Here is a 24638-nt window from a genome sequence, read left to right as displayed (position 1 = left end):
GAGACTTCTATTATAGGAGCGCAGAGCTTTGCACCTGTGGTGCTTTTTAATTCAGTCAACGAGTATATTTATGATTTTTCTACTCGCTTTTTCTTCTTTTGAGCTAAAGTCAATGCTAAATAGATGTTGACTACTGTCAGAATTTATAATTATTTATAGGAGTCAACTTGCCGCCCCGAGTTAATTGACTATCCTATAAATGGAGGTGCATTCTTTTAATTGGCCTTTTGTTATTATTTTAAAGAAATGAAGTAGGCTCAACATTATCTCGGTTAATTTGCTTTTTCCCTGGATCACGAAGAAGCGAGAATGGATTCATGAAACTTAAACTATAGTACGTTTTGTACTCTAAAATAAGGTTTATTGTTGCCTTAAAGAGTTGGCATTCTGCCAATTAATTAATTGTTTCGAAACACAATTTTAATTGATTCTTTGGGTGGACCATACCCCATTTTCCTTTTTTTATTAGGGTGAAGAAGACCAAAACGAAAAAAAAATTGTTTGCTTTCCTTTTTGCAGCCAATTTAATTGCAATCAATTATTCCAATTCGCTGGTTTCCTAGCTTTTATGAAACTTGGAATTATCTTCCGCGTCATACGAAAGCTCATATCTCTCGTGTTGTTCGACTTTAATATTTACACAAATTGGTTTCTTTTTCTTTTACATTTAACATTTTCATCTGAATCCTAAGAATTATCGACCAGGTTATATTCGAGTTTTGGTACGAAAATTTAGCAGCATGGGAACTAGCATTCTAGAACACAACAACAATCGGTACACTTCAAGGTTTTTGGTCTCAAAAGTTCACAGAGATGAAACATATTATAGGCTCAGTAGCATCAAATTGTTTCAGTCATCATTTGTTTCATTTAATTGATGTCTGAAATCAATCAATGGACTTGATTTCCTGTTTTTTTTCCATATGCATTTGGATTGCAGAGATTAATAATCAGCTCCTCTGGAGGCTTCAAAATAGCAATTGAAGGGCGCCAACACGCGATGAAATTCGAGAAACCTAACTTGCCACATTCCATATTATTGCATGTGCAGACTGAATGACTACATGCATGACCGAACGGCTATTATTCACTAGCTTTGTTAAAGTGACGTAATTTTTACGCTTAGTGGTCCATGCGCTTGAAATTTAACTTCAGTTTAACAATCTCTATGCATTTGTTTTTACTGTTATAACGTTCAATTTGTATTGTTTTGAATACATTGGTTTTGAAGCGAAGCATTTACACGGACTATTTTTTCAACATATCGCTGAATTGTATTTACTTTGTATAAATGTGTACATATATGTGACACCTGTTAATTAAGTATTGCCGGTCATCAATCTTTATAATTGAAAAGTGCAGTTTTCGGTAGCTGTTAATTGTTTTATGCTGCCTATCTTTATAATTAGTAACCAGCGTGAGCTTCTCAAAGCTTCCTGAAACAATTTCTTTGAGTGACTGTTATGTTTCAGATAGAGCTAGTTATGTTGATTTTTGTCATCTTGTTTCTTTTCGTGCTCAGCATGACCTGGCTATCGCATCTGATAATAATGGGACCTGAGCACGGATCTCTCATTATTCATCCATTTCATCTATTCGGTGCATCAACAATCCCACTACTTATTGCGTGGCGATCTTTCAGAAAGAACAAGTTGGATTTCCTTGGCGCTTCATTTGCTTATTTCATCGGGTTTACCACATTTCTAACCAGTTTTTCTTTATTTTGCGCTTTGATGGCATTCTTTTATTCCAGCAATTTATTTACTAAATGGAAAAGCCAAAGAAAGGTAAACAACGATTCCAGCTCTAATTTTAATTTCAAAATGAAAATCAAAGACCTAACGCTATGAGGGTTCATTTTAAATCAGAGTTTAATTTGAGCAACTTTACTGAGCAAGTAGACAAAAATTGTGGCCTGACTACAGGCTTCAAATGGTCTAACTTCCGAATTCGATTGTGTTGTTAGTTATATTTCAGGCCAAGCAGCTGGCGGACTACTCCTTGAGCGGCTGCCGTGACAGTTATCAGGTGCTATGCAATGGTGCTATTGTTCACATATCTTGCCTCCTATTTGGTAAACAACTCATTATTTTTCCATAAAGTAGAATAACACATTTAGCTTCAATCACAATATAATGTTCGACATCAATTAACGGTTTCTTCCGACATCATTTGACGGTTTCTTGCTTGATAAAATAGGTCTCACTATATTTTTCATATTTAGCATATAAGGACAAGAATCAGTTCTTTGTTTTCAAGAGTTGTCTATCTTTTGTTTACATTTTTCTCAACTGATGTTTGTGTGTAATATTTTCAGTTTAATTATAGATTTGAACAAGGCGAAATGTTTTATGAAGACATGGTGCTGGGAGTGCCCCGGACCAGCTATTATTCACCCAGTGTTGGGAAGGGGACTTTCTTAATTTTGTATTTCAAATTGGTTTTCGGAATAATTTGTTTAAGTTAAAATAGATAGAGAAATCTCATGTACATTATTGGGAATTTTCAAAATCCTACAATTGCAGTGTGCCATGTTTAACCTTAGCTTAGTTTAGTTTCTTAAATTATTATTTTGGCTAACATCTGTAATGTTTTACACGATGAGATGCTTGTTTCAGCGTACGAGTGTCGAATGCAACTTCGTGAATTGAGCGTTCTTTCTCAGTACAAGTAGGTGCAAAATTCTTTTACCGCCACTTTTGGCTTTTCCTTAGACGAGGTTGTCAATTCTTAGGCGTTGCATATATGTTGACCTTCATAATAGCTGAACAATTCTGTACACTTGCTCTCAAATGCAGATTGTCTTTTAACCGTCGCCATGTTAGTCTTTTAACCGTCTCCATGTTTCGTCTCCATCCATTTGTCATTGTTGTCTCCTTAAGGCTTGCATGCACCGGAAATGTGGAAGCTTCTACCAAATGAGAAATAAAGACTTTAGTTACGAAAGACTTTTAAATCGAAAGACAGATGCTTTCTTACAGCTCGCTCATCCTTTTGGGCAAAATCATAATTTTATGAAATATGATCTAGAAAGTTTCCCGATTTTGCAGAACGTATGAACGATAAGTTGTCATTAATCCAGTACACTCAGGAATATTTCCACTTGTTCGCCTGAGTTCTCTTTTGTTTGTTGGAAACTTCACATGTGGAAAATCAGAAACGCCGACCAGTCAAAATCTGGGAAAAGAGTATTAACACCCTTCACAGAAGCTAACTTTGAAACTCGACATGATTTTTTTGCTGTTTCCCAGATTATTTTCGATCAATTTTTCCAATTTTACAAAGGATTTTTTGCTGAACCAATAGGCAGCTCTTTAAAGCAGAAAGAGGCATTTCAAACTATCTTGAAAAAAAATAATTTGACGTTCTTGCAATAATCTTTGCAGTTAGAACCTGAAATTCTGCTACTAGTATATGGACTTCTCAATGATGTTGCTGAACAATTCAGCTTCCAGAAGCTGACTTCAACGGCCAGTAAATAGAAAATATCAACACGAAGGCTCGCATGTTTCTGTGCGTAGCACAGAATGTTCCCACATTCGCATTTGATAGATTTGCATACGAAACTATACTACAGCATGTCGCTATATCTTAAATTTTGTCCTGCACTAAATGGCAACCGTTTTTAGCTGATGTTTTAAAAAAGCAGCATGGAAAGGGTTTCTGAGTATAGAAAGGGCATATCTGAAGATAGAAAGGGCATGGAGAGGATTTCTTAGCATGAAAGGGCATCATGTCACCATATCTTAAATTTTATAGCAGAAAGTTTTACCTCAGCACAAAATGGCAACCGTTTTTAGCTGATGTTTTAAAAAAAAGCAGCATGGAAAGGGTTTCTGAGTATAAATGAAACAAGTGATTGATTAACCTACAACTCTGAAGGAGTTTTTTATTTGCTAAGGTAGCGAGCTATTTTTGGCCCTCTTTGGTTTTTTATTTCGTCTACAGGATTTTTGTTGACGTCATGATCACGTCAAATCTGCTTTTTTTTCAATCGTTCACTCAACTTCAACTGAATTGCGTACGTGATGTCATTTTTCACTCTAAGTGAAGAGTTTTGTTCATTCGCGTGATAAAATTTGTGGTCACCCGTCACTTACTTCACTTTCAAAAATGACTTCCTCACTCTGGATTTCACTGTTCTTTACTTCGATTCAAAGAGCTAAGGTCAAAGGAGTGTGTTACTTGGGGTGGGTATTTGAGGGTAGCTAATAGAAGCAGTATTGAGTTAAACAGAAGTTAATTTAACATCTCAGCTACTGCAGATCTACAAAGCTGTTGCGGCAATTTTGTGGCAATCTACAGCTATATTTTTTAATTTGTCAAGAGTTTTGTTTTGACCATAACACGCCACTTTCACTTCAAATCTGCTTTTTGTTTGTACATTTAAAGATAACCTCCGTAAAAAAATGGTACCAAATCTTGTAAATTCATATTGACTCCCGATTTTTTGCTAATGGTTTTTGGCATTCTCTGCTGTCGACACGCAGTTAATTTTGGCCAAAAACATTAGCATGTTTGGCTGTAGATCCCAAAGTTCAAGGGAAAAATGTAATATTTTCATGCTTTCTCTTAGACAATAATAACTGGAGAAATTACTTCATACGTCTTAACTTTTTCGGTTGAGATTTTTGGGCCCTAAAAAAGTTACTAAATTGCAATTGTTTTTTTGAGCACAAAATTTTTAAATGTGTGAATGAGGGGAAAACTGTCCGGTAAAAATTGAACTAATATCTATGCAAATTACTGATGGAACTGCAAGAGTTGGGTAAAAGAAAATAGCAGCACAAGTCCTGAATTACATTGCAAGGAACTGCCAAAATATAGAATCGGTGGTCAGGTGGATTCGATTACTGAGAAAATTGTTGACAAAGAACATTAAAGTTTTTAGAGAAAAACGGTACATTGCACGTACATTGCATTAAAATTTTTAGAGAAAAACATTGCCTAATGCAGCTCCGGCGTTTTCAAATTCATTGAAAATTTTGTTTCGAAAAAGATAAAGGTAACCAACCTAAAAAGGTATTCAATAGAAGCTTATAGAACAGGTAAAGACCAAGTGACTCTGGGAACTTGACATGTGGGAAGCACAGCAAGATTTTTGAAAAAAATCCTCAAAACTATATAAAAGACAACTACATTTTCATACCATTCAACACGAAAATTTAAAGACATATACAGCAAAAATTCACAACTAATCTCGTTTTGACAGAGTAACAATTATGACAAAAATTTTTCAAAAGAACTAAAAAACTGAAGAGTTTTTATTATATTCTGATTAAATATGTACCAAAGTTATTAGGGACGCTAGCTACATACCATAAAAGTTTAAACAGAAGATGACACAGACACAGATAAATAGATTTCATAGAGGCCACTAGTGATTTGTTAAGCAACTGGCTGCAAGACGAAATAAAAACAACAAAGGAGCTTAAAATTCGCAGAACTAAGTGCCTTTGTAGAAAAAAAGAACAATTATTGTTTTCTGAATAAAGGGAAATTGATAGTGACCTAGAAATTGATGCAGGCAATTCAAAAGAGTCAAAAGTTGAGACTGAGATTCACTCCTGTTTTAATGCTAAAAATTTTTGACAATCTTGTTTGAACCATTTTGACAATGTTGTTTGAATTTTTTTTTCAAAACATTTTATTTGAAAACAATCGCAATTTTGGATACCAGTTCCAATAATTTAAGTATTTTTTATTTTTCAAACTTTCACTTCATGAGCATACCAAAACCCAAGAAAAGAAAAAAGAAGTGCAGGCTTTTGTTTTGCATTATGCAAAAATTTTCCACTATAGCCTAATTGAATCTATAATTTTCCAAGCAGCAGCATTATTGTACACCGAAACTATTACTTCTGTCTTAATTACTGCAATCTTTCGCGAGACTTACCTCCTCAAAAAGGAAATGCCAAAACTCTTCACTTTTGTTTTTGGTCAGTTTTGCTTTTTTAATTGCATTGATTACAGTTAAGGAAAAAGTAGCTGGTAAAGTGAAACTGATTCCAGTTGTTGAAGAGGCACAATTCAAAAGAAAAAAAGTGTTTGAGGCAAAAATACCGGCACAAGACCTGAACTCTAACGAATTGAAATGAGCGATCCGGAGGCCGGTTTTTGTGACTGACCTGCTGCCAAGAAACTTTTGATTTTCATTTTTAATTTTGAACGTAAAGAGTGTTAGAAGAACGATCAATCAAAGTTGCTCTAAGAAAGTGCGCGTTAGTTGCTAGTAAAATAGCCCAGTTTTCTCAAAAATTTATTCACAAAAAGCACCTTGTTTTATAGTTTCAATTGTAGATAGTGACACTGTCAGGCAAAACAACTGTTGTCCTTCTGAATTTTGTCTGATCAAAAAGTGGGGCTTGCAACAGTATTCAAAAGTGTGAACAGTAAATTTGTTTCTGCGTAGTCGCAGCACTAGGTTTTTATTCTGCATTGAATCAACAGTAGCGTTTTCTCAGCTGCTCTTTTTTATTATTGCCTACATTTCAGACTGTTCATTTTATGAGCATGAATGCTTTTTTGGTGACATTGGCCACCTCTGCGTCTGCAACTTGTCGTGGTACCTCTGTCTTAATTAAACTATTACTTCTGTCTTAATTACTGCAATCTTTCGCGAGACTTACCTCCTCAAAAAGGAAATGTCAAAACTCTTCACTTTCGTTTTTGGTCAGTTTTGCTGTTTTTAATTGCATTGTTTACAGTTAAAGAAAAAGTAGCTGGTAAAGTGAAACTGATTCCAGTTGTTGAAGAGGCACAATTCAAAAGAAAAAAGTGTTTGAGGCAAAAACACCGGCACAAGACCTGAACTCTAACGAATTGAAATGAGCGATTCGGAGGCCGGTTTTTGTGACTGACTTGATTGCCAAGAAACTTTTGATTTTCATTTTTAATTTTGAACGTAAAGAGTGTTAGAAGAACGATCAATCAAAGCTGCTCTAAGAAAGTGCGCGTTAGTTGCTAGTAAAATAGGTAAAGAAAAATTAATTGTTATATCAAGAAATGAGGGGAAAATAGCAAGCCCAATGAGATTTTTGTAGAAAGATTTCAGACTTTTTAAGAAGACAATCGCTATCTTAAGTTCATTCAACAGAATATAAGATATACAATTTGAATGCTAAAATTTCCAGTAATTAATCTATTTTGGGACTAAGTGACAAAAAAGAATAGAATATGCTGCGCTGCCATAATCAAAAGTTTCATTTCAAAAAAATTCAGGTAAATGTGTAATAAAGTTGCCAAAACCGGTATTGATATAACAAAAAAGTTTCAACATCAGATTGTACTTTTAAGAGAGATCAGTAGAAGTATGTCAAATATCCCGCTTCAAGATGAAATGCAAAACAATACAAGAGCTGAGAACTTTTGAAATTCATGGCTTTTGAGAAAATTATGATAGCTCGGTTTTTGATCGAATGTTGTTGGCAGTATAAAGGAGATGCAAAACTGTTGCGTCAACTGATTGAAATATTGCATCATTCTTACATAACACATTTTGCAAAAATGTGACAACGTAACTTTAAAATAGGAAACAACAGATCCGCAAGAAATTCTGAAATTGAACAATTTTTTTGATGAGCCAGTGGTGTCTAAGATATTGATGTTTTTCATTGAAATCCATAAATTGTTGAAACTAGGTTTTTGTGAAAATCAGATAAAATAGTTCAATAATAATAATAATGCTCAGACCGAACACCAGAAAGAACCATTAATAAGGGCACACTCAAAAAATCTTCTACCGAATCAAAGTGAGTCAGTGTCAAAATTACTATTATAATTGCATTAATTGACTAACGCATTTTAGTTACGAATTGACGACATGCATTTGCATTTGTGATCACAGTCGTGATGAAACCAGACAGAAAACAAAACATTTGAAAATACCAAACCTAGCAAAAAAATCATGGGAAAATTGTTTTTTTCTCAAGTGAGAGTAGCTTTTGATGTCATAAAGTTACTCGTTTCTTGGTACCTATTTTGCAGCCGCTGGACTAAGTTCACGCTAAAAGATTAATTTTAACTTCTAATTTCTAAACAAAAATAAAAATGTGTGATCAGATCTTCAAAAAGACGACGTTCAAATAACATCCATATTCTTTCAATTATAAAATTCCGAGCTTTATGTTAGCCATTTGTGTGGATAATGCGTCTCAACACAGTCTTGAACTGTGGCTTCAACAAAGTTTAAAGTTGAACATAAACAAGCCAATGTTTTAAATAATTAAACTGAAAAACTTTTTTATCTGACTTTCTCAAATCGATGTTGCAAAACAAGTTGTTTCAGAAACAAGCATTGTTTTATTTTTGGAAGCTTTGCGGTCAATTTTGCCTTTCTGTCATGCTGTTCATTTTTGTGTTTTCATGTTCGAAACATCAAAGTTTTATTTGTTTTTAAAACTCAATTTTCAGAATTTTCTTGATTCTCAATATCATGAACAGTTAATCAATTATGACAGATCTTGAAAGTTTTTCCTTCTTTTTGTTTGTGTTTCTAAAGATTAAAAAGATCAAAGAATGGCTTATAGGTTTTTATTCTGCATTGAATCATTAGTAGCGTTTTCTCAGCTGCTCTTTTCTATTATTGCCTACATTTCAGACTGTTCATTTTATGAGCATGAATGCTTTTTTGGTGACATTGGCCACCTCTGCGTCTGCAACTTGTCGTGGTACCATCATTGCAGGCAATGGTCTACCTAAAACCATGGTTAAGTCAGAGTTCATCTTCACACAGAGTTTCACCGAAGCAGGGGATGGAATTATCGATAACTGGTGTGTCAATCACACACTATACCTCTCGGCTATCACGCCACAAAATCTTTAAAAACAAACACAACACGTGATTTGTACATTCAGACCAATTGAGAGTTTGTGTTCTTTTATCGAGCCCAATCTTCAAGTGTGTGAGTGCTGAAGAGCGAAAGGCAGGCAGCTGCTTATTTAGAAAATTTTTTCAGCTATTTTAAGCCCAACTTTCTGAGTCTTAGCTTTACTGGTTATATCTTGTGCTTCAGTTTATAAATGATCGGTCGTCAATTCGTATGCAAGTTCGTTATCCCCAATTAAGTTGTTTTTCGAGAATTGAATACTTTTTTTCGCTCAGTCATGTAAAAAGAGAAGCTGAATGGTTTAGATATGAAATGACAATGCATTCCAGCAATGTCGATCTAGTCATAAGAGGTAGCTTTTGAGCAATGACTGAAAGTGTTCTAATAGCATCTGTCATTTTATCAAGAATGTTTTTGACTTCCTCTTGAACTTTGAAGATTCTATCAAATTTAACACCTAGGTTTTTAACGGCTGTTGCCTCCTTGAGAGCTGTGTTGCCAACAGTTATTTGTTGGTTTGATAAAATTTTTCTTTGAGATGGTTTACAAAAGATCATGATTTCAGTTTTGGTGACATTTAGTTCAGTTTAATTTGACCAAAAAAACTTTTCCAAAATTTTCGCTGCTGATCCTAAGTTGTTCTTGGCTACGTCTAAATTAGAACTGCTGCCAAAAATAAAAGTCTACTGCATGCTGAACTATTCTGCAATTCTCTCGAATGTAAAGCTGGGCATCATTAGCGTAGATTAGAGATTGTAATGGTCCAAGTTTTGTGCCCTGAGGTACCCCTTGTTTCAAATGAATCCAGTCTTGTTTCAAATGAATTACGACGTACTCGCTGACTCAATTTTTATTGTTTGACGAACAATAATCGGCCGAACCCTATACCCCGAACCGATTTTTTGCTTTTCGGCCGAACCCTATACCCCTTAACTTGCCTCCAACAGCAAACAAATTCTTTATGACAAGTTAGGGGGTATAGGGTTCGGCCGAAAAGCAAAAAATCGGTTTCGATAAAGCTTTCGATAAATTTAGGAACAAAAGATGCAACAAAATTATTTTTTATCTGTCTGTAAACTAATGTTTTCAACAGTATAAAGAAGTGCGTCTGTATTAAAATAATGGCTTCTGAAACCAAAATGTGTTTTGCTTAGTTTTTTTCCACGTAGATCGTACGATCTAAATAGAGAAAGATGAAAAAAAATGCATCAACGGACAGATGCTTAATGAATTTTTAAGCTAAAATGACATTAAACGCTTTGACATGACTGTTCAAAGTTAGGTCCCACTTTGTTTTAATCTGCTTTTTCTAAGCGTGAAGCAAAAAAATTGGTTTATTGTTAACCCCGTTTTCGTCAAGTTAAAAATGATTTTCCCCTGAAAATTCCTCGGCAATAAAGAGATGTTCCAATCGGAATGAAGTATAAGCACAGTCAAAAGTAATACAAAAAATATCAAATTTTGCATGATAAAAGTGCAAAATTTGCAATTTTTTGTAAATTTTCTAATATAAGTTTACCCAGTGATACCTAAGTGCCTTTTACAGGTGGCTCTGTTCTTTGGTTTTGAGTTCTTTGGGTTCTCAGGTGGCTCTGTTCTTTGATTCATAGGTGAATTTAAACGCGGTGCTAAAGTTTAGAGGTCATTTGCTAAACTTATTTGCATAAATTTTTAATGAATTTGCGTTGTTGGTTTCAAGAAAATTAAAATTACGGAACAAGCATATTGAAGGTAAGCTGACTGCATTATAACTGCTCTTAAGGTTAACAGCGCTATACTCTACAAAATTTTGATAAATCTTTTTCGCAACACCGTGACTTAACAGTTTTCACGCAAATAGGGAGGAACGAAAAGTTCCCGAATTGGAAACAGACCAATTTTATCTGTACCTTAGTGTTGGGGCTTTTTTCGACATCGGGGCAAACTATATTTATGTTCGAGCCAATAAAAATTTGAGCCATTTGTTTACATATTATACTTAAAAACAAAGAAAACCTCAGCTATAACATTTGAGGATAAGGATGTTATACTTAAAAACAAAGAAAACCTCCGCTATAACAATTGAGGATAAGGATAATAAAATCTAACATAATATTATTTTTAACGGCTTTCTTATGAAATATAATGAAGAAGAAGTCAAATGAGGAACCGGAAAACATAACAAACTGGGCTCACTTTTTGTGGCCTTTCGGCCTCCTAGAAAATGTAGATTATAAAGCTTCTTTTAGCTGCACGATGTTCTACTTGATGGGATTGGCTGCCATCTGCTGTTCTTGTGGAGATACCTGGGCATCTGAGGTGGGCACGGCTGTGGGTAGCGAAACACCCAGACTTATTATCAATCTGAAGAGAGTACCGGCTGGGACAAATGGGGCAGTGTCTATCGTGGGACTGGTAAATTAACTATTTTGGTGTAAAAAAAGACAGAAAGAATTTACTTAGTTGCTCGACTGACAATGATACAATAGCGATAGATAGCGAGCTTTATGGACCTTCTCTTTCAAATTGCCCTTGTTTGAAAACAAAGTATTTGATATGATAGGAAAAACAGCTATGGTTGCTAGCTAATGGCGCTAACTAAGTTGGTTGCTAACTAAGTTTTTTTTATTCGAACGACTGATTTTTACACTTTCCAATCATTTCAAAAATTTTAAGTGGGAAGAAAAATACATTCAAGGGTATTATCCAATATAATTTTAACAGCAAAATTATTATTGTAGCATTATTTTATCGAACATGGTGGAATGAAATTCCTCAAAGTACGGTTTCTTTTTCTTTTAAATTTTGGGTAGCTTTGGGCTGAAATAGTGATTGTGCTTTGTGGGTAAGAAATGAACCCTTTGATTACTAAAAAGCGCGTACAACAGAATCAAACTTGTGAACAATTAACGCTTAATAATTTTATGCAGGTGACGGATAAGTCTTCTGATCTTTTCGAAGCTTCTCGTGGCATTTTAAATTCTAAGAATTTGCACCATGCAGTTACTAATAGAAGAGGGTCATGGGCATTTTCTATGAGGCATTTCTTATAGTTAATTAAATGTTTTTGTTAATTTCAGTTGGGCTCAGCTCTTGGCGGACTTTTTGTTGGAATCTGTGCCTTGATAACCCTTGGACCCTCTTTCTGGAACTTTCCGACAGCCCTGGACATAATCATATTCTCTACTCTCTCAGGATTTTTGGGATCAGCTATTGACTCTGCTATGGGTGCACTGTTCCAGTACAGCGGTATCGACCAACGTACCATGAAAGTTGAAAATCAGCCGAGTTTACATACAGTACATATTTCGGGAATGCCGATACTGAGCAACAATGGAGTGAATTTTGTGACGTCGTTGGTTACTTCGGTTATTGTGATGCCAAAGTTGGCCATTTTCCTACGTTTATTCGAATTCCACAATAACTGAAATTTATAAATTTTATCAAAACTATGAAGTGTATCAATTTGTATTTCTATATACTTCTGTATTCTAATTTTTTCTGGCAAATAATTTAACCTGACGTTTCAATTAATCAAAAATCGCTGATGCAGGTTGCATTTAACAAATTTGGCATTATTTTCGGGTTCAGGTGCCTGTTGCGCACTTGCTATATAGCTAGGACATTTTTAAGTCCCCATATTGTTCACCCATTTTTTTAAATGCCTCAAACAAATAGGTAGAACTGACATTGGCCATGTCGGTCTTTTTCGGGTAAATGTTGTCCGATCCAATGGACTTCTCATTGAGTTACTTTGTATATTGATGTTCTCGTGGTATTAATGGCCCCGTCCGCAGTAACTTGCTCGTTATTTGACAGCAGTTTACAGTATTAAGCAAAAAAAAGTCGAATATTTAATGGCATGAACGCCAAGTTCTCATGGCGTGACTTCGAGTTTTCATGAGTTTCCATGGACCCAATAAATAAATTTGGTTTGTTTACTCATTGTAATAATTATAATTAATGTTTTAATGTCTGTTTTATCATTCACGGTTGTGAACGTGCAATGTCTCCTTTCGAAATAATTGTGTTATTTATTCTGCTTCTTTAAAACTAGTAAAATACACTGCCTGGAACTACATATAAGACTGAAAGCACCCAGGCAATTCAGTGTTTCCTTTTTTTATTAATTGCTTTCGAATAAAATTTGCAGCAAGTACTGTTGTCGTGTGTCTTGAGCGTTTCTAACCTGTCAATTGACTTGAGAGTTTTGCTTGATCCAAAATGGTCTCTCACTCACAATTTCAAGCAGCTGAACTCAATTGGCCCCATTTTTTAAACTATTCAAAAATATAATTAGAAAGAATGAGAAATATCTGAATTATATTGGTGCGCTGCCTTTTTCGCAAAATGTGGTTATACGTTTTGATTGTTTTTGAAGTCAATTTAAAATCAAATTCGAATGGTTATTTCGGACACAAAGAAGCATCAAAAGGAGCGCAAACGAGACTGCGCTGTCAAATCTGAAGCCTAAAATAGAGTTTTTGGTTTTCGAATGTGTTAATCGCGAACACCAACTTGACCCCTGTTTTCACGTTCGTTCTTGCTTGATATTTCAAGACTGCTATCAAAAGGCGATATTCGTTCATAATTTATTTTCGTGGCGTTGCTTACCGGCAGAAAATGTTTTTAACGGAAAGAAAATTGTGACTTTTTGAGTTTTGAAGGTGCCTAACGCTTTTTATTGCCTTGTCACCAAGTCCCATTAATGTGGGGTCTCAGTGGTATTCTAATGAGACGTAGTTCAATCTCTTGGGGGAATGTTGTATAGAGTCTATGCCTTTATGACTGACCACATTATTTTTCAATAATGGCGTTGACTTTTTGAGCATTGCCTGCAATAATTCTTATTTGTGACTCCATTCCTTCATAGCATTGTTAAGAGTGCTCATTAGTTTTTTAGTTGTTCGTATTCTATTGTGTATTGAGAAATTCAATTGAAGATTTTTATCTCTACATTCTTTCTTCGGTACTCAAACCTCATTTCCTTTTAAAGAAAGGTATACAGTGCTTTTTGGTGTAAATTTTTATCTAGCAGCTTATTCTCGTTGATAATTGATCTTTTGAATGACTCCAACAACATTTGTGTATCAAATAATACTAGTGGATTTTTGAGTTTTAATCGTAGTTGTTAACCTTTGTCATTTTTTTCCTTTAATCGCCTTATTAGTAGGCCTAGAATGCTTGCTAATGACAAGTTTTTATTACTGTTTTTCAGCTTAATTGTTTTCATGATTTTGATGTAAAGCTAATCTCTTCAAACAAAATCGCCGCCAATTTTTGAGGGATGTTATTGAATTTTTTAGTTTAGCTTTTGTCGGCATTTTTCTTATTTGAGATTTTAATTTTCAAGGTAAAGTGCTCTTTCTTCAACTTTTGTTTATATGTGTTGATAAGTGTTATCGATTGTCAAATGCTCTTGTAATGCAGTTTTTATTTGTTGCTTTTGTTCATTCAGTCCGTTGGTTATGTTCTAAGTTCTTTCTAGTTGGTTATGTTCTAACTGGCCTAAATGCTATTCAAAACCGCATCTAGAAGTTGCCCCTCTGAGCCGTATTAATTGCTCTCGAACGAAGTTGGTAGCAATTATTGTAAACGTATTGGTCTTTTATTTAAACTTGTATCATCAAATCCAGCGGTTATTTGACAGCATTTATTTTGCCTTTATCAGCTATGTGCTCGTGCGTGTAAAAATATTAAGTGGTCGCTACTCAATTTATCACGCGACGTAATTATCTTTTATATTTGAATTGGCCTAAATGATTCAATAATTCAAGACTATTGAGGTGTTTCCAGAACCCAGTGTTTGTGTTTTCTTCACACTGCTTTTCGGAAAAGTTTTTTAATTGCTCTCAAAGGCAGTTTGTAGCAATTATCTTAGGCCTGCTGGTCATGCAATTTTTTGTACGACCCACTTTTTGTCTCATAGTTTTTTTTAATTAAGCTTGAGCTGGGCTCTATTATCCGCAACTAGCTAAAGAAGAGAAAGAAAGTTAATTTCAATAAAAAAGTTACAAAATACTGCACAATATTATATTGCATTGGAGGGGACAGACAACGTTGTTATAGACACGCACTTTTCAGCCTGCCCCAGAGTTGAGTATAAATAAAATAACAATCACTATAATTCGAAAACAAAAATATACAAATTAACAATGTCTGAGAGATAGGCAATGTGACACAATATTTAAAAATCAAATACACATTTTTCCTGACCACTTGCTAGCAATTTGCCCGTCGTTAGTGGGTTATTTTTGGTGACATGATTTATCTAATGGAAATCTAGTTTTTCTTTGGTCTGCTGACCCTTCAGTTTTTGTTGGTGTTTCATGTGTCAGTTTTCTAGTGGATAATTACTAAGCGAACAGGAGCATCTCAGCTTGTAGAAAGTTCTAGAGAAAATTGATTAAGTTTTGAATTTTCTGTTATTAGTTCTTTTTCTGGGTATGCCTTTTTTTGTTATTTTGTCTGTCATTAAGCTGAAAAACGGCATTCCAAGGTCTGATGAAAATGTACAGTTATAGCTTTATTGTTCCAAATTTATTTTCCTCCTTTTTATTAAATGAGCAGTATAATGAATTAAATAGTTTATTTACGTTGATAGCTGTCTCTCCTCTAAGACAAATTTAACTTCTAGTCAATTCCAGAATCTTTCGGCTGTTTTTAGTTCATCAACTCCATCAATGAATTTGTACGCTTGATGTCTTTCCTTTTGAAATTGTCATAAGCTTGTAGTTCAATAGCGTTTTCGATCATCCGTAACTTAGAAAAAATGACTTCTACACACTCCATTTTTAATTAATTTTTGGAAAGATAAAAACTTAACGATATTACTGGATTAATATAATTAAGTGTTTGAATACCTTCTCTTTGTTAAAAGGGAAATATTTAAGACTCTCGCATGCTCTCAATTGTCTATTTCACCTTGTATATTGTAGCCAGATAGCCTGTTAATACTCAAATCAGATAGGCCCTTCGCAATTCAGATGTGCTTTGTAGCCCAGATCGCAACTCACAGAGTATTGGTACTGAGTCGGTGAAAAAGCTTTTTATCCTTTTCTATTTGTTCCGACCCCTCTTGAGGGGGGAAGAACTATATAATCAAATGGTTTTTGTGCTCAGTCAATTTTGACCGATCGATATATTCATCGATATATATTGTGAGTGGTATGATTAAAAACCCATCCAATGTAGAATATGGAATTAAAAGGTTTTTTAAATTTCGTTCTCTAGAGCGAGTTATCAAGGTTTTAAATTGTTCTGAATATTGACACTGATTTGCATTATTTTTATTCACATTTTCCAGACGTTTTGCCTGAAATTTAGTCAATTTTGCTAAAATATGTTAAACTTGTTTACAATAGTGTTAGTGATTTGATTTTCAAAGACAAAAATTGTTGTTGACTATTTTGATTTACTTTTTTGGCTAAAATTTTGCCTTAATATTTCAAAAATAGGCTTTTTTCATCAAAAATTGCACGAAATTATCATCTTTGGTCCACTTTGATTAAGTTTGCTGGAATTACACACCCAAACACCACCACCACACTCTTTGTAAACGCCAAAGGGGGTAAGTCCTTGGTCCACTTCCATTAAGAGTGCTCTGGAATTAAAGTTCTGCTGTTTTTGCTAACTTTCTCAATGATTATCAAAAACGAAGCATTTATTTTTGATTTTTTACGAACAAATTAGCTATATCCATAACATTCATAACATTCGAAACAATTATGTGTTCTTAATGGAAGAACAGCAATAGCAAGGCTGGTTTTGGTCTAAATTTGGACTGTTACAATCCAAAAATAGTTCGGATTGTAATCAGTCGGTCTTTCTTAAAGAAAAATTCGATCATTTATGTTAATTAAAGAACAGAACAATTCAAATCAAAGCTCACTGATTACATGTATAATTGGCTCACTAAGGAATTACAAATTAATGTATCTAATTTTTTAATCGAAAGCTTGTGGTCGTTTTGACTTTGGAAACTATTTGATTTTTAAATAAACAATGGCTTTTTGAGCTTTGCCACAATTTTTCTTTTAATTTGGTCAACTGGTAGCTTAGTGTCAGTAAAGAAAGAATTCTTCTTTCTACTGAATTATAATTTAATTTTTATTGCGATTTTACGCGTCAAGCTAGGGTTTTCTGGCTTTGATACTACCAGTTTTCACATTTTTTTTAGTTTTAGGCATTTGCCCATTTTCTGGCTTTCTCGTTTTTTTATATTACTGGCAGTCCACATAACACATTACTGGCGTTCAAAAAATTGTACAATTGAACATATCAAAATCTTCAAACGTACAGATTATTGTTTTAACGGCTTCGACTCCACTTCCTCGAAGAATTTAATTGAGTTTTTTTTACTATCTTTAGCTGTCGTTTTCACTTTGTCTTTTAGTCATATAAAAGTTCTTGGAGAATGAAGGTTGTCTGAACTCTTACAGTTCTCAAAGACTTCTTTTGGTTGAATAAACGAACCTTATTTTCTTTTTGTAGCTAATGGCTTTCATGGCGTTGAAAATAATTGTTTTCGAAAAATGCAAAAGTTTTTCTTAATCTTACACATTTTCATTTTTTTGTCAAATTTTCACCTAATTTCACTTATGATAGGTCACATAATACATTATTGGCATTCGCAGAAGGGGCGATTGAACATGTTTTCATGGGCTAAATATGGCTTTACGGCTTCGACAACGTTTTCTCGCAAGTTTCAATTGAATTTTTGTTTGTTATCTCTATTTGTTGTTCTTTTTGTAACCGCGTAAGAAATTGAATAAAGACAGGTCTTAATGCCATCCTATATTTGGCAGTGGTGATAATTAAACATTTGGATGTTTTCAGTTGATATCTAATGGTTTCCTTTACATTGAAATTAAATGTTTTTAAAAATATCAGCGAGTTTATTAACATTGCTGTTTTGGTTCTTTTTTGTCTAATTGTAACCGAGCCTTATTATGGACTGGTCCCATAGCTTTTGTAGTAAAGTACAAGTTATTTTTTTCAGTTTTATCTGACGCTATCTTGACTTTGTTATTAATTTTTTTTAAAAAAAATTACATAAAGTTTTGGATGTAATTAATGTTTGTTGTTGTTATTTCATTTTGTTATTCATTTTACCTCGCTTTCTTAATAATGACAGATCACTTCAAAATAATGCGGATTTTTTTACTCCACTGAATTATTTGCGTTTGAGGCGATTTTTTTTGTTCATTCTTCATTTGGTGGACAATTTTTCCAAAAATGTGGATGAATGGGGACGGAACTTTGTGCGAACGCACATTACCGAGCCTCCTCGTTCCTTTTTCTTATCAATGTGGGAATCTGTGAAATAAGAGTATAAGAGTGAGTTTTTCCGTTTGGTTTATACTCGCTGACAAAACGCACAAAATGCTTTTTTACATTGTAAAACTGCCTGTTTTCAAGTCAATTTTAGTCAACATAATTTTTGTGGTTTCTTTTAATTTATATCAATCTACGCATGTTCATTAGAAGTATAGTAGATCTCAATTCGGAAAACATGACAAGACTACTTACGGAAAGAATACAGACAGAAGTTGGCCAGTTTTCTAAGCAGCAGTGAGTTGAGTTCCACGTAAAATCTGTTCAACATGATCATGCCTCCATCAGTTCAAGCAAAATTTGCGTTGTGAAGTCAACAACTTACTGATCACGTTGAACAGATTTCAGGGGAATTCAGCTCACTGCTGCTTACAAAAAACTGGCCAACTTCTATCGGGATTTTTTATGTAAGTAGGCTTGTCAGTTTTTCTGTATTAATATCTTAACTTCTCATGAATATGCGTCGATTGATGTAAAATAGTAGAGAAACCAACAAAAAGACTAAAGACTTAGAGAGATTCTTATTGACTAGTGAAGAAGAGATTTCTTGATTGTGAGTTTTGCGAGTTTTTGTTAACTAAGAGTTTTTAGTGACTTTACAAACAACTTGCTCCAATCAAGTAGATTAACTCTGCTATTTACTTAATTTTTCGAAAGTTTTCCTACTATTCTCTAGTGTTTTAAGAATGATAGTTTGTAAAAGTAGCTAATGTAATTAATATACATTTGATCACAAGAAAGTATAGCTTGTGTTGATAATTTTATTGACATATAGCGCTGAAATTTACAGCAAATAAAAGATCTAGTACATTTATTGTAAACGGGAGTTTAGATCCAATTTGGTAGACTTGGAGATGAATCCTCGTTGGCACCTGTGTTCAATTGTTTTTGTGTTTGCGATGACACTAGTGGTGAAGGGTTCAAAATTGTGCTGTATTTCAGATAATAATGATAGATAGATTAGTGATTACTGTTTATTCATAGAGTACAGGATGGTGAAACTCGACAACTTGGAGCTCTAAGCTAAAACTACTAGCAACCAAATTGAAAGGCACTCTTTCGTCAGTGGTGTGAATATATGTGTATATGTAGTTGCTTAATATCAAAATGTTAATCAAACTGAGACGCAAATCAATTGTGGTTCTGCTCATCTTTGCACTCTTCGTGTATCTCTCTGTTGTGCTGAAGAGGAACATAGAAGTCACCCATAACGAGACTGAGAAGGGCACTTATGTCAGAGATAACAAAGGTAATTAATTGCTTCAAATCTTGATTTCAATTCATCATTGATCAACGGCGTTTACTAATTTAAAGCTTTTTGAATAAATTAATTGTCCCTGAGCGCAGTCTGCAAAGCATGGTAATTTGTTCTTGAACTTTCTATTACTCTGAAGCTATAGCTTTTTGATATCACTCTCCAGCTCAATTAGGATTATGCCATCTCTATCAATGTCTTAAAAATTTTGTCGATTTTTTTCTAAACTTAATTGTAGATGTAAATAATGAGAAATTTGGTAAGAAAACTTGAATTCAATTGGTCTAATTAATAGCCGCGAAGCGATAGCGGCTATCATTGGGGACATCGTGGTTTTTTTACAATCCCAAGAAATTCGATTGTATTGACGCGCTGTTTTTTTCAAGATATTTTCACACATTTTTCAATGAATTTGATCTTTCAAAATGGGATAAACAGGTAAAGCACAACGGGCATTAAATTTCATTAGAGGCTCAAAGTGGGCTTTGGTAGTCCTTCAAGTGCTTAGAGTGGTGCAGCTGCTGGGGTGGCCTTAATTTAAGGTTAGAATGTCATTTTTGAAAGTTTTTGAACTCAAAATGGTGCGATTTTTATTATTTCGAATTGTTTGTTTGATTAGTCTTATGTTGAAGTTAAAAAAAAATGATGATGGTCTTTTGCGAGAGACAATTACTTGTTATGACCATTTTATGAGTTATGTGTTTTGGTACTACAAACACAAGTCTGTCCAGATTTTTTTCCAGGCTCCGGGGCCAGGGAATCTCCTTCAAGATTTGATAATAGGGCACTGCATAGTTTCTAGTAACAATAGAATGCATTTCAACATTTTATGTCTCGAATTTAAGCTTTTTTTTTGATAAAATCGGCATTTCAAGTTTTCCTAAAACTTTTGTCTATTTTTGATTTTGTCCTGCCTCAAGGGCCTGAAAACCTATTCCACGGTCTGATAAAAAGTTACTGCATGGTTGTTAGTCTCAATGTAATTGTTTCCAACAATATAACATTTCGGCTTTTAGAAATTTTTTGATAAGGTTTGTATTTTTTTTCAATTTTGGAAAACGTATATCTTTTATGCAGTTTTTTTTGCCTCAGTAACCAAGTAGTCTCCTCCAGGGTTTGATAGTGTGTTATTACAGTGTTGCTAGGGGCAATGATTTGGTATTCAACATTTTAGTAGAATGAATTTCTATTTTTTGAAGTTATGCTATCGATCTTTGAGCCAATTAATTTTTGAAGGCTTGGAATTAGGTTACTGGATAGCCTCTAGAGACATAGAAATGGTTCTGAGGATATTAATTTCACAATTTTCAGCAGTATTTCTTTAAAATTTTAGTTTATCTCAGTTTTTTTGATTTTTTTTGTCATATTCTGGGTTAATCAATCTTCAAGAGTCAATGAATTTTCAGGTCTTGCAGATATAATACTGAACCGATTTCGGAGACAAAAATTGGTTTTGAGCATATTTAAAGGGATCAAATTATGACTTCGGGGTAAAAGCTTCAAGAGTTTTAGCAATGAGTATATTTTTGTTTATTTTGTCTGATAGTTTTAGTTTCTCAATTTTGTGAGATGATTTTATTCGTGCTCTGGCTGGCATTGTTCAGCTGCACAAGTAGTGTACTTCTAATTTATTCATTCAATTCTTTGGATTGTATTTCAGGACCTGTCCGGCTATGTTTTTTTAATTCGTCGTCTCCAGCGATGATTCCTGCTACCTGACTCCTTGCATTGACTTTTCAATTTCAGTGATTTCTACTGCTTTGCAGTTAAAAGTTGTGTGCGTAACAACGTCATTTCTTCTACTTTTAGGTCAATTGCGTGACTTACCTCGCTAAAAAATGACTTCTTGTTTTGTTTAATGAACTTCAAATTTTATGAACATTTACTTGTTAAAGATCAATAGTGTGCATCATAGTAGTGCCAAAAGCATATGCTCTAATTCTTGATATTTGAAGTCTTGATTTTTGGATTTCGAATATTAGTCTTGAAAAAGTTCCATATGGCTTTTTCCTTATAGAGCGTGTGTGTCATAAAAATGACAGTTCGAATCTAACCAAAAAGTCTAGTCGTCTATTAAAGGATTGGTGGGCAATCTGTCTATCTTATTTCTTTATTTGTTTCAATTCATGGAAGGCCACAAGCATCTATCGCGGCTATTTTCCGGAAATCTGCCGGCTATATTTTTATTGTTCTGCCGAAACTTTTGAGCCAGTCTTAGTTGAATCTTTGATTGGCCTGTTTGAAAATAAATAAATGGCATTTACCCAATGACAAAATACCCAATGCCATAAAACGCAATTTAACTTCCTTTGAACGTTGAATAGTCAGATTACAAACTAGCATGAGAACTACGAAGTGAGCGGCCACTGAGTCTTTAAAAATGTCCACACAATTCGTCCCCTATAATCAGCAATGCGAACTGCAGCCATCTTCAAACAGTGAAACACCTCTCCATTATTAGCTTTAGTGTGCACCATAATTAGCCTTTTGAAAATGTCTGACAGCAGCGAGTTGTACAATGAACGGAAATGCTGCGTGACAAACCTCACACTGAATTGTTAGAGCATCAGTTGCTAGAGCATGAAACCAATTTGTTGACCAGTTCCCGTCACATCGACTGAACGCAATTAGAGCTTCCAGGAAAAAGAAAATACATAAAAAATAGTGAAAGAATTAACATGAAAGAATACACAGATGTGCTTTGAATGTGCAGCAATACAGTAGGCATGCGAGTGACTAAGGACGGCAAAAGACTCAATACATCTACAGCAAGAGTTTCAGAGGAAGAAATTACTTGGCCATGTATTGCATGAATTCGATTTTCACAACTGGGAACAGTATACTGCCCCTGCTAAACCTCTACTTTGAGTCGTATTTGTAAAAATGTTGAAGGCTGATGTCAAAATGCGAAGAGATGCCTCATAATGCGAATACATTAAGGGGTCTCATCAAAACTGGCCTTTGGTAGAAATGACCAGAGGTTAACTGGTTTAAATGTTACCATCAGTCCAGAACGACCGCACTGCAGAGAAATCTGCCTCTCTTGACCCGTTCTGTCTTTTATTGCGACATTCCACCTCGTCGTAGATGCGGAAAGGTTGTTTCGTCACAAGAAGTTCGTAAATATGCAATCACGCTGCTAATAAATATCCTGTTATTAATTTTAAAAAATGTAAGCTGGGTTACCATTGACAATTGATCACAGATCTGTGAAGCAACTACTACTACTACAGTAAAGCAATAAACTACCAGATTGTATTACAAGCATATTTCTTATTTGAGTGGTTAATGCGATTTTGTGATCTGTTATATCACGTCCCATGGGCGGAAACGTGTGGTGGTCATTTCTAGCTGAAAAAAGGGGATCAAAACGCTGGGTTATAATTGATCTATGTAGACTCTGTTAATTAGAGCTATAAATTTAAATAGGGCATTTTTGGATTTTTAGCATTGAACATTTTGTTTTGTAAGATTTCAAGTTTCTTACTGAGTGAAAGATTTTCTGCAACTTTTGGTTATATAGTCTACGCGAAATCAGCAGCTTTAAGTTTGGAAAATAATTTCAAAGTTAAACTCGGGAACTAAGCCACAGCACAGCAGTGATATATAGGTTCTCTAGTTTATCCTCTTCACGTCATCTAAGTTTACAGTAATAAAATTTATTAAAGTTTCTGAAGTACTTTAAAGTTTGTAGTAACCGGGGAAAAAATCTGTTCTAAAAGTTACTTAGATTTGCAGGTGTTGAGATTGCAGGTGTTGATTGAATGGAATTGATTGTTGTAGGTTTTGTACAGTGTTATAAAGTAGACCACTGGTGCTACAAGGGCAGTCAGATTAGTCTGGGCATTGTGGGCGAGTTCGCATCAAAGTCTGTTGTACTCTGCTCCGACGGTACGTTTCAACATTTTAAATGTTACTCATCCAAGAATTGGAACAGTAGGTCATGCCCCTTGTTGAGTATGAGAACAAACATTTTGAGATACCGGGGTTGGCGAGAAAAATGTCTAAACATTATTCTGGCAATTGCTAAATCTATGGGCCTAATGGGGTGATATCGATCAGTCAGATTTTCTTCAAACTTCAAAATTAGCAATCGCATAGGCACGCAAGACGTTGAGAGGGCTTAAATGAATATATCCGTAAAACTGAAAATGTAAGAAGCCGACTTTATGATTTATGTAATTAAATGATCATCTTGCAGCTCTGTGCGACAGCTACAACAACAACAACATGTAATTAAATGGTACCTATTAAGGTAAATTGGCTTCCTAAACTTACTGATAGCCTAATGAATTCTTAATGTTGCCAGGACACAACATTGGCGTAGTGAGTATACCGAACCTGTCGACGTTGCTGCACGTGATTGAGATCCCTTCGTCCAATTTGGTGGATCAGACGAGACACTCTGACAAGGAGGAACAGTTCCTCAGTCTCAAAACATTCATTAAGAGCTACGGAGCTGACAACTTGTTCAAGGTTGTCAATTATGGATTAAATTATGTCAAGGATTGTTACATTGCTGATGTGGAATGACTGAGTTTATTTTGAAAGCTGATCGAATTATGTTCTGAAATTATGAGTTATTTAGTTCTCAATTGGGCAATAATGTACGATTCTTAGGCTGCAACTATTTTTTAAATTTTTTTTAGCTATCTGACTTCTTGGACTCTGTGCCAGAATCGAGCTATCTGGTGGTGTTAGCCTACACAGGGATAGAGTTACCAGCCACTGAGCTAAGCCGTAAGTTGCGCTTGTTGATTTAGAAGAAGTTAGACATTTAATTTTTCTCGTGAACATACGGGGCGCAGTTAGATACGATATCGTTGATCGACATCACATAGCGCGTTTCAAGTTTGTTTAACAGCTTCGAAGCTTTAGCCTAGGCTATTATAAATCGCGTGATTTTTTACAAATCAACAACGCTTTTTCGACAACTACTGTTTGGGCTTAAATTTGAATGGGAGAATTGTTCTGTTTAATAGCCGCGAAGCAATAGCGGCTATTATTGAGGACGTCGTGGTTTTTTATTACAATTCAAAGAATTTGAGTTGTATTGGAGCGCTTTCTTTTTTAAAGATGTCTTCACACATTTTTTTAATGACTTTGATATTTCAAAACGGGATAAACAGGTAAAGCCCAGCTGGCATTAAGATTCATTAGAGGACCAAAGTTGGCTTTAGTAGTCCTTCAAGTGCTTAGAGTGGTGCAGCTGCTTCGATGGCCCTAATTTGTGGTTAAAA

At 34.6% G+C, this 24638-nt stretch overlaps 2 protein-coding genes across 3 annotated transcripts in view; both read left to right on the top strand.

The window, feature by feature from the left end:
* Nucleotides 1-552: 552 nt before the first annotated feature.
* LOC142348820 (transmembrane protein 19-like) lies at nucleotides 553-12348 on the top strand. Its single transcript, XM_075400344.1, has 5 exons — nucleotides 553-1787; nucleotides 1978-2074; nucleotides 2619-2670; nucleotides 11057-11222; nucleotides 11888-12348. The coding sequence occupies exons 1-5, from the start codon at nucleotides 1464-1466 to the stop codon at nucleotides 12233-12235; spliced, it is 987 nt and encodes a 328-aa protein (XP_075256459.1). The 5' UTR covers nucleotides 553-1463; the 3' UTR covers nucleotides 12236-12348.
* Nucleotides 12349-19088: 6740 nt separating this feature from the next.
* The window catches only part of LOC142348819 (uncharacterized), a 36076-nt gene continuing 30526 nt past the window's right edge, over nucleotides 19089-24638 (top strand). For both annotated transcript variants that reach the window (XM_075400343.1, XM_075400342.1), the window contains exons 1-4: nucleotides 19089-19392; nucleotides 23182-23289; nucleotides 23708-23874; nucleotides 24048-24138. In XM_075400343.1, coding sequence (XP_075256458.1) covers nucleotides 19251-19392; nucleotides 23182-23289; nucleotides 23708-23874; nucleotides 24048-24138 — 508 coding nt within the window. In that variant the 5' untranslated portion in view covers nucleotides 19089-19250. The remainder of the gene's footprint in view (nucleotides 19393-23181; nucleotides 23290-23707; nucleotides 23875-24047; nucleotides 24139-24638) is intronic.

This window comes from Convolutriloba macropyga, chromosome 10 (assembly GCF_964194025.1).
Source record: "Convolutriloba macropyga chromosome 10, txConMacr16.3, whole genome shotgun sequence".
Classification (NCBI taxonomy): domain Eukaryota; kingdom Metazoa; phylum Xenacoelomorpha; order Acoela; family Convolutidae; genus Convolutriloba; species Convolutriloba macropyga.
Note: the sequence above shows the minus strand (reverse complement) of the source record. Positions and strands in the feature narration are given on the sequence as shown.